At 50.3% G+C, this 10,000-nt stretch overlaps 1 protein-coding gene across 1 annotated transcript in view; it reads left to right on the top strand.

Moving 5' to 3' along the window:
- The window catches only part of LOC140399440 (plasma membrane calcium-transporting ATPase 3-like), a 412,738-nt gene that overhangs the window by 10,414 nt on the left and 392,324 nt on the right, over positions 1-10,000 (top strand). The window contains 2 exon segments of the mRNA XM_072489018.1: positions 1,409-1,501; positions 1,503-1,652. Of these exon segments, the coding sequence (XP_072345119.1) occupies positions 1,409-1,501; positions 1,503-1,652 (243 nt within the window).

Raw genomic sequence — 10,000 nt, 5'->3', positions numbered from 1 at the left:
GTGAGGGTGAGTGTGAGTGTGTGTGTGTGTGAGGGTGAATATGAGTGTGTGTGAGGGTGAGTGTGAGTGTTTGTGAGGGTGAGTGTGTGTGTGTGTGTGAGGGTGAGTGGAGTGTGAGTGTGTGTGTGAGGGTGAGTGTGAGTGTGTGTGAGGGTGAGTGTGAGTGTGTGTTGGTGTGTGTGTGGGTGAGTGTGTGTGTGTGTGTGAGTGTGAGGGTGAGTGTGAGTGTGTGTGTGTGAGGGTGAGTGTGAGTGTGTGAGGGTGAGTGTGAGTGTGTGAGTGTGTGTGAGAGAGTTTCTTTGTGTGAGAGTTTGTGAGTGTGTCAGAGACTTTAGGGGCGATTCTCCCAAATGGAGCCCATGTTCGCGCCGTCGTGAACGCCGTCACAAAACGGGCGCGGAGACGACCGATTCTGACCCCCACAGGGGCCAGCACGTCCCCGCAGGGGCTCACGCTACTCCAGCCTCCTTTGCGCCAACCCGCACACGGCGGGGGACTTATTTAGCGCCCCGGCCCCGACTAAAGTGGAGGGGAGTGGTGTGGGGGGGGGGGGGGTTGTAGGGGATGGGATGTGGGGGGGGGGGTTGTAGGGTTGGGATGAGGATGGGGAGGGTGATGGGGGGGTGTTGGGGGGGGGGATGGGTTGAATGGGGGGTTGGGTTGGGGGTGGGTTGGGGGATGGGGGGGTGGGGGGGGGATGGGGATGGGGGGGTGTGGATGGGGGGGTAGGGTTGGGGATGGGATGGGGGGATGGGGATGGGTGGGGGGTGGGATGGGGGGGTTGGGTTGGGGGTGGGATGGGGGGGGATGGGGAGTGGGATGGGGATGGGGGGTGGGATGGGAGGGGGTAGGGTTGGGGGTGGGATGGGGGGTATGGGGGTGGGATGGGGGGTGGGATGGGGGGTAGGGGTTGGGGGGTGGGATGGGGGGATGGGGATGGGGGGGTGGGATGGGGGGGTTGGGGTTGGGGGGTGGGATGGGGGGGATGGGAGTGGGATGGGGGGTGGGTATGGGGGGGGTAGGGTTTGGGGGTGGGATGGGGGGGATGGGGGGGGGGATGGGGGTGGGATGGGGGGGTAGGGTTGGGGGTGGGATGGGGGGGATGGGATGGGGGGGTGGGATGGGGGGGTTGGGTTGGGGGGTGGGAGGGGGGGGATGGGGGGTGGGATGAGGGATGGGGGTGGGTGGAGGGGGGGATGAGGATGTGGGGGGTGGGATGGGGGGGTTGGGTTGGGGGGTGGGATGGGGGGGATGGGGGTGGGATGGGGATGGGGGTGGGTGGGAGGGGGATGAGGATTGGGGGGGATGGGGGGGATTGGGGGGGGAGGTGGGTGGGAGGGGGATGGGGATGGGGGGGTGTATGTTTTGTGTTCCCTGTCCTGATCCAGGCCCCTCTCCTCCCATCCAGAAAATGATGAATGACAATAACCTGGTCAGACACCTCGACGCCTGCGAGACGATGGGAAACGCCACGGCCATCTGTTCCGACAAGACTGGCACCCCTGACCACCAACCGCATGTCTGTTGTCGAGGCCTTCGTGGGGGGGGTCTTTTACCATGATGTTCCCAGCCCCCGCAAAATCCCCAAGGAGACATTGCAGCTGATTGGATACGCGATTGCCGTGAATTGCGCCTACACAACCAAGCTCATGGTAAGTCTGGTGAAAGTGTGCTCGGAGCAGCAGGGGCGAATGTGTGACTGGGGGACAGGCGCACCCACGGTATGATGTATAGTGTCACATGGTAATAGACGGTGTGTCGAGAGACGCTGAGAAAGATTGGCACGAAGGTAATGCTTAGACAGGGCAATATGTCAGAGATCTGAGTGGAGTTACGCACCAATCAGAAACAGCTTATGTTTAGGGCAGCACAGCAGCACAGTGGTTAGCACTGCTCCCTCACAGCTCCAGGGTCCCAGGTTCGATTCCCGGCTTGGGTCACTGTCTGTGCGGAGTCTGCACGTCCTCCCAGTGTGTGCGTGGGTTTCCTCCGGGTGCTCCGGTTTCCTCCCACAGTCCAGAGACGTGCAGGTTCGATGGATTGACCATGATAAATTGCCCTTAGTGTCCAAAAAGGTTAAGTGGGGGTTACGGGGAGAGGGTGGAGGTGTGGGCTTGGGTAGAGTGCCCTTTCTAAGGGCCGGTGCAGATGGGCCGAATGGCTTCCTTCACCACTGTTGATTGTGTGATCCCAGAACTCTGGACCTCCCACCTCCTCTGAGGGGTCCTCCTCAATCCCTACAAATCACCACCGATATGAGCCAAATGATGATGTAGGGCGCCCGCAATCCTGCCGCAGACCAATCAGACGCATTCTCCGGAGCGCCATCGGGGTCGCCAGTCAGAAGGGTGCGGTGGCCAATTGTTGCGCTGCAAGATGCCACACCCTGCGATGTGGTAACTGACCCGGCCCACTCGTATTTCAGTGCCATGGGGGCGGGCAGGAGGGGAGGGGCTCGATGGTCAAGGGCAATTTACCCCCGAGGTGGCGAGGAGGCAATCTCACCACTCACGATCCACACCCCGACCAACACCCACACTCCATACAGGACAGGACCAGTTGCCCTTCTCCTCCAACCTCTGCCACTCGCCAGCCCACCTAGCTGGGTCGTGGGGGCGAGACCCGCGCAGACACGGGGAGAATGTGCCAACTCCGCACGGACAGTGACCCAGGGCCGGGATTCGAACCCGGCTCCTCGGCGTCGCAGTCGCAGTGCTAACCACTGCGCCGCATCCCACCCCCCCCCCCCACCACCCCCCCAACCCCCGCTCAAATGGTATTCTGAAAGAGAATGTTATGGCCCAGGGTTTAGAGAACCCCAAAGTGTATCATGGAGTTCACCTGACCCACAACTTTTAATAGATTGTGGTGTGGGGAGCACACGGCCCACTCTACAGGTGTGGGACAGCAGAAATGGAAAAGTATTTTTTAAAGCAAAACAATGTTTATTCTATAAACTCAAGTTAACCTTTTTAAAACATACAGTGAACAGCTTAGCAACCATCAATTCAAATACACTCCCCCAAAGAATACAACACTAAGTAATCCTTAATAACTTCCCAAACAACATCCAGAAGACAGAAGAAACACCTTTTAACAGAAGCACATCAGGTTTACATTCACTACGGAGAACATTTATAATTCTGAATTCACCAAATGATCGAGTCTTTTCATGGCAGAGAGATCAACAGTACACCTGCTCTGTCTGGCTTCAGCTCCAACACTGAAAACGAAACTAAAACACACCCTGCAGCATACAGCCTAAAACGAAAGTAAAAAGCCTACAGACAGCCCAGCTCCACCCACACTCTGACATCACTGCAGTAACATGAGCAGCCAAACACTTCTTAAAGCGACATTCTCACGACAAGAAGGAGAAGGTGTTGGACTTTGTAACTCAGGGAGAAAAGATAAATCTAGACGATTCTGAATTTGACATTCCTCAAATTAGATTGGACAATGAGGAAGTGATAAGAAACAGGGATAAATAGTTGAGTTACCTTCCGAAGGAAAATCAAAGTGACCTAAAAGAGTTATTACAGTCCCATAGGGCTGTAAGTGGGAATAAATTTTGATGCACAAAAATAATTCTACATGGTGTAGATGTAGGTAATGCTACTCCAATTAAGCAACATCCATACTGGCTCAATCCAATAAAGTTAGCACAGGTACAAAAGGAGATCGACAGCATGTTTAAGAGTTATATCATTGAAGTGAGTTGCAGCGATTGGAGTTCACCTATTGTGATGGTACTAAAACCGGATGGAACAGAACGATTGTGTGTGGATTATAGGAAAGTCAGCGATTGGAGTTCACCTATTGTGATGGTACTAAAACCGGATGGAACAGAACGATTGTGTGTGGATTATAGGAAAGTCAGCGATTGGAGTTCACCTATTGTGATGGTACTAAAACCAGATGGAACAGAACGATTGTGTGTGGATTATAGGAAAGTCAGGTGCCTATCCTATTCCTCATTTGGAAGGCTGTGTTGAAAAGGTGGTACAAGCAGAATTTATTCGCAAACTTGACTTACTTAAAGGATATTGGCAATTGCCTTTATCAGACAGGACGAAGGAAGTTTCAGCTTTTGTGACGCTAAATGGTCTGTATCAGTTTAAAGTTATGCCGTTTGGAATGAAGAATGTGCCAGGAACTTTACAAAGATGAACCAACAAGGTCATTTCTGGACGCAACAATTGTGCTGTGTACATGGAGGAGCCGGTGGTGCCCCGGCAAATGTGGAAGGGACATTTAACGGAATTATTCAATCGACTACAGGAGGCTGGATTGGTGGTAAACTCGGCTAAAAGTACGGTAGCATTGTGGATAGCACAATTGCTTCACAGCTCCAGGGTCCCAGGTTTGATTCCGGCTTGGGTCATTGTCTGTGCGGAGTCTGGAAATCCTCCCCGTGTCTGCGTGGGTTTCCTCCGGGTGCTCCGGTTTCCTCCCACAGTCCAAAGATGTGCAGGTTAGGTGGATTGGCCGTGATAAATTGCCCTAAGTGTCCAAAATTCCCCTTAGAGTTGGGTGGGGTTACTGGGTTATGGGGATAGGGTGGAGGTGTTGACCTTGGGTAGAGTGCTCTTTCCAAGAGCTGGTGCAGACTCAATGGGCCGAATGACCTCCTTCTGCACTGTAAATTCTATGAAAAAGCTGAAGTCACATATCTAGGCCATACAATTGGACGTGGTCAGATGGCCACACAGAATGTGAAAACAAAAGCTATTGGGGAGTTTCCAATACCATTAATGAGGAGAAGTTCTGAGATTCCTGAGCATGAGTGGTTACTACCGGAAATTTGTGCCAAACTTCAGCAGCGTGATTGCTGAAAAAGCAGGAAATTTCAGTGGCCGTTGGCGTGTCAGGAGGCATTTGACAATCTGAAATCTGTGTTAACCACCAGGCCAGTGTTGGTGACACCTAGTTATGCCAACCAATTTAAGGTGGCAATTGATGGCGAGTAATGACGGTGTGGGTGCTGTGCTGCTACAGGAAGACAACAAAAACATCGAAAGGCCTATTGGTTATTTTTCTCGGGAACTAAATATTCATGAAATTAAATATTCGACCATCGAGAAGGAGTTTGGTATTGGCGTAACAACATTTTGACATTTATGTTGCTGACAATTCATCGGAGACAATTGTATTTACAAACCATAATCCAGTAAAGGTTTTGGAAAAGTTTAAGGTTCGAAATGCGAGACTGTTTAGATGGAGTTATTGGGAGCGGTTATTGGGTTACGGGGATAGGGTGGAAGTGAGGGCTAAAGTGGGTCGGTGCAGACTCGATGGGCCGAGTGGCCTTCTTCTGCACTGTATGTTCTATGGAGTTCATTGTTGCAAAAATTTAATTTAAAAATTATACCTGTCGCAGGAAGAGGAAATGTGATTGCTGAGACTTTATCACAACTTTGAAATGTGAGAAGACTGGAATGGTCGAAGGTGGAACTGGATTATGCTCATGATTTCTTTTGCCTGTTTAAAATGTAATATGATGTGTATCTTACAGAATATTAGCTGTGTTTAGTAATGAGAACTGTTTAGAGTTAAAAAGTCTTTGGAAAACTGAAACAATTTGATTTCCCATTGCTGGTTCATTTCTTTTAAGGGGGGAGGTGTGATAAACATGGGAATTTCAGATCTATGATATATATTTGGTGCAGTAACAGTTGAAAGCCTGGGTCAGTGTGTGTTTGACCGCTGCAGCCATGTTTTTAAAAGATATCCTAGTTTGAAAGACAACTAAACTTTTGGGAGCCAGGAGTGCAATTAAGCCATCGTTTTTTAAAAAAAGCTTGGGCAAATGCAGTTTTGTTTGGATTAAGGGGTGATGAGAATCATGGAATAATACAGTGCAGGACACATGACACTGCACTGACACATGAAAAACACCTGACCTGCTGACCTAATCCCATTGGCCAGCACTCGGCCCATGGCCTTGAATGTGGTGACGGCCAAGTGCTCATCCTGGTACTTTTTAAAGGATGTGAGGCAACCCGGCCCTCCCACCCTCCCAGGCCGTGCGTTCCAGACCCTCACCACCCTCTGGGTAAAGACGTTTTTCCTCAAATCCCCCCTGAACCTCCCGCCCCTCACCTTGAACTTGTGTCCCCCTCGTAACTGACCCTTCAACTAAGGGGAACAGCTGTTCCCTCTCCACCCTGTCCATGCCTCATAATCTTGTTCCCCTCGATCAGCTCGCCCCCTCAGTCGTCTCTGCTCCAGCGAAAACAACCCCAGCCTATCCAACCGCCCTGGCGTAGATTTTTTAAAATAAATTTAGAGTACCCAATTCTTTTTTTCCAATTAAGGGGCAATGTAGCGTGGCCCATCCACCCACCCTGCACATCTTTTTGGGTTGTGGGGGTGAGACCCATGCAGACGTGGGGAGAATCCTATTTATCGATCGACGAAAGCTCAGCCTTCAACACCATCATTCCTGCTAAACTCATCTCCAAACTCCGTGGCCTGGACCTCGGCTCCTCCCTCTGCGACTGGATCCTGAACTTTCTAACCCACAGGCCACAATCAGTAAGGATAGGCAACAACACCTCCTCCACGATCATCCTCAACACCGGTGCCCCACAAGGCTGTGTCCTCAGCCCCCTACTCTACTCCTTATACACCTACGACTGTGCGGCCAAATTCCCCTCCAACTCAATTCTCAAATTTGCTGATGACTCCACCGTAGTGGGTCGGATTTCAAACAATGACGAGACAGAGTACAAGAACGAGATAGAGAATCTGGTGAACTGGTGCGACGACAATAATCTCTCCCTCGATGTCAACAAAACGAAGGAGATTGTCATCGCCTTCAGGAAGCGTAGTGGAGAACATGCCCCTGTCTACATCAATGGGAACGAAGTATAAAGGGTCGACAGCTTCAAGATTTTAGGTGTCCAGATCACCAACATCCTGTCCTGGGCCCCCCATGCCGACACTATAGTTAAGAAAGCCCACCAACGACTCTACTTTCTCAGAAGACTGAGGAAATTTGGCATGTCAGCTACGACCCTCACCAACGTCTACAGATGCACCACAGAAAGCATTCTTTCTGGTTGTATCACAGCTTGGGATGGAGCCTGCTCTGCCCAAGACCGCAGGAAACTAAAAATGGTCGTGAATGTAGCCCAGTCCATCACGCAAACCAACCTCCCATCCATCGACTCTGTCTAGCATAATTAAGGGCCCCATGCACCCCGGACATGCTCTCTTCCACCTCCTTCCGTCAGGAAAAAGATACAACAGTTCGAGGTCACGTACCAGCCGACTCAAGGACAGCTTCTTCCCTACTGCCATCAGACGTTTGAATGGACCCACTTCGTATTAAGTTGCTCTTTTCTCTACACCTTACTAACTGTAACATTATATTCTGCAGTCGCTCCTTCCTTCCCGATGTACGGTATGCATTGTTTGTACAGCATGCAAGAAACAATACTTTTCACTGTCTACTAATACATGTGACAATAATAAATCAAATCAAATCAAATGTGCAAACACACAAACAGTGACCCGGAGCTGGGATCGAACCCGGGTCCTCGGCACCGTGAGGCAGCAGTGCTAACCCACGGCGCCACCGTGATGCCCTCCTCTCTTGGTAAGTTAAATGTTCCACCCCCGGCAACATCCTGGTGAATCTCCTCTGCACCCCCTCCAGCGCAATCACACCCTTCCTGTAATGTGGCGACGAGAACTGCACACAGTCCTCCAGCTGTGGCCTCACCAAAGGTCTGTACACCTCCAACATGACCCTCCCTGTGTAGTAAATCATATTGCAGCTTGGTAAGATGATGCCATTTCTGGGGGGGGGAGCTAAGGTATCAGATATTTTTGCAGAAAGCCGGTCATTGAAGTTTTGATGAAACTGTGACCAGGAGTGTGGGTGATTGAGTGTGTATGTGTGTGTGTAAGCAGTTTGCTCTCTGAAGTTCAAGTAAAAGATATGTCGGCAGACAGACGAGCAGTGTGGTCGGAAAGGTGAACAAACCAGTTGAAACAGCTTCTGAAGACAGACAGCTAGAGTTTCTGCATGGGTCTGACAGGGGTCAGATCTTGGCTTTAAAGTAGCGGTCTCTCTTTCTCGAAGAACATCTCTGTACAACAGGCATTCCTGAAGGCAAATGGTAGTCAATGTGGATCGAGAGAATATATATTAGAATAGATGGCATTGAGGTACGTAGGGAAGAGGTGTTGGCAATTCTGGACAGGCTGAAAATAGATAAGTCCCCGGGACCTGATGGGATTTATCCTAGGATTCTCTGGGAGGCCAGGGAAGAGATTGCTGGACCTTTGGCTTTGATTTTTATGTCATCATTGGCTACAGGAATGGTGCGAGAGGACTGGAGGACAGCAAATGTGGTCCCTTTGTTCAAAAAGGGGAGCAGAGACAACCCCGGCAACTATAGACCGGTGAGCCTCACGTCTGTAGTGGGTAAAGTCTTGGAGGGGATTATAAGAGACAAGATTTATAATCATCTAGATAGGAATAATATGATCAGGGATAGTCAGCATGGCTTTGTGAAGGGTAGGTCATGCCTCACAAACCTTATTGAGTTCTTTGAGAAGGTGACTGAACAGGTAGATGAGGGTCGAGCAGTTGATGTGGTGTATATGGATTTCAGCAAAGCGTTTGATAAGGTTCCCCACGGTAGGCTATTGCAAAAAATACGGAGGCTGGGGATTGAGGGTGATTTAGAGATGTGGATCAGAAATTAGCTAGCTGAAAGAAGACAGAGGGTGGTGGTTGATGGGAAATGTTCAGAATGGAGTACAGTCACAAGTGGAGTACCACAAGGATCTGTTCTGGGGTCGTTGCTGTTTGTCATTTTTATCAATGACCTAGAGGAAGGCGCAGAAGGGTGGGTGAGTAAATTTGCAGATGATACTAAAGTCGGTGGTGTTGTCGATAGTGTGGAAGGATGTAGCAGGTTACAGAGGGATATAGATAAGCTGCAGAGCTGGGCTGAGAGGTGGCAAATGGAGTTTAATGTAGAGAAGTGTGAGGTGATTCACTTTGGAAGGAATAACAGGAATGCGGAATATTTGGCTAATGGTAAAGTTCTTGAAAGTGTGGATGAGCAGAGGGATCTAGGTGTCCATGTACATAGATCCCTGAAAGTTGCCACCCAGGTTGATAGGGTTGTGAAGAAGGCCTATGGAGTGTTGGCCTTTATTGGTAGAGGGATTGAGTTCCGGAGTCGGGAGGTCATGTTGCAGCTGTACAGAACTCTGGTACGGCCGCATTTGGAGTATTGCGTACAGTTCTGGTCACCGCATTATAGGAAGGACGTGGAGGCTTTGGAGCGGGTGCAGAAGAGATTTACCAGGATGTTGCCTGGTATGGAGGGAAAATCTTATGAGGAAAGGCTGACGGACTTGAGGTTGTTTTCGTTGGAGAGAAGAAGGTTAAGAGGAGACTTAATAGAGGCATACAAAATGATCAGGGGGTTGGATAGGGTTGACAGTGAGAGCCTTCTCCCGCGGATGGATATGGCTGGCACGAGGGGACATAACTTTAAACTGAGGGGTAATAGATATAGGACAGAGGTCAGAGGTAGGTTCTTTACGCAAAGAGTAGTGAGGCCGTGGAATGCCCTACCTGCTACAGTAGTGAACTCGCCAACATTGAGGGCATTTAAAAGTTTATTGGATAAACATATGGATGATAATGGCATAGTGTAGGTTAGATGGCTTTTGTTTCGGTGCAACATCGTGGGCCGAAGGGCCTGTACTGCGCTGTATCGTTCTATGTTCTATGAGAGCTGAGGTGGGTTCTTTTGTTGTTTGAGTGGGAATAAAGATAGGAGTTAAGGCTGTGGGTGAGTGAGTGTGCGAGTGAGTGTGTGAGAATGGGTGTGTGTGCCTCTGTGAGTGAGTGCGTGTGACTGTGGGTGTGTGTGTGAGTGTGTGAGTGTGTGGAAGTGTGGGTGATTGAGTGTGTGTGTGCATGTGGCTGGGTGAGTGTGTGGGTGTGAGATTGTGTGTGAGACTGTGT

This window comes from Scyliorhinus torazame, chromosome 22, assembly GCF_047496885.1.
Source record: "Scyliorhinus torazame isolate Kashiwa2021f chromosome 22, sScyTor2.1, whole genome shotgun sequence".
In the NCBI taxonomy this organism is placed as follows: domain Eukaryota; kingdom Metazoa; phylum Chordata; class Chondrichthyes; order Carcharhiniformes; family Scyliorhinidae; genus Scyliorhinus; species Scyliorhinus torazame.
This window is presented reverse-complemented; position numbering and strand designations above follow the sequence as displayed.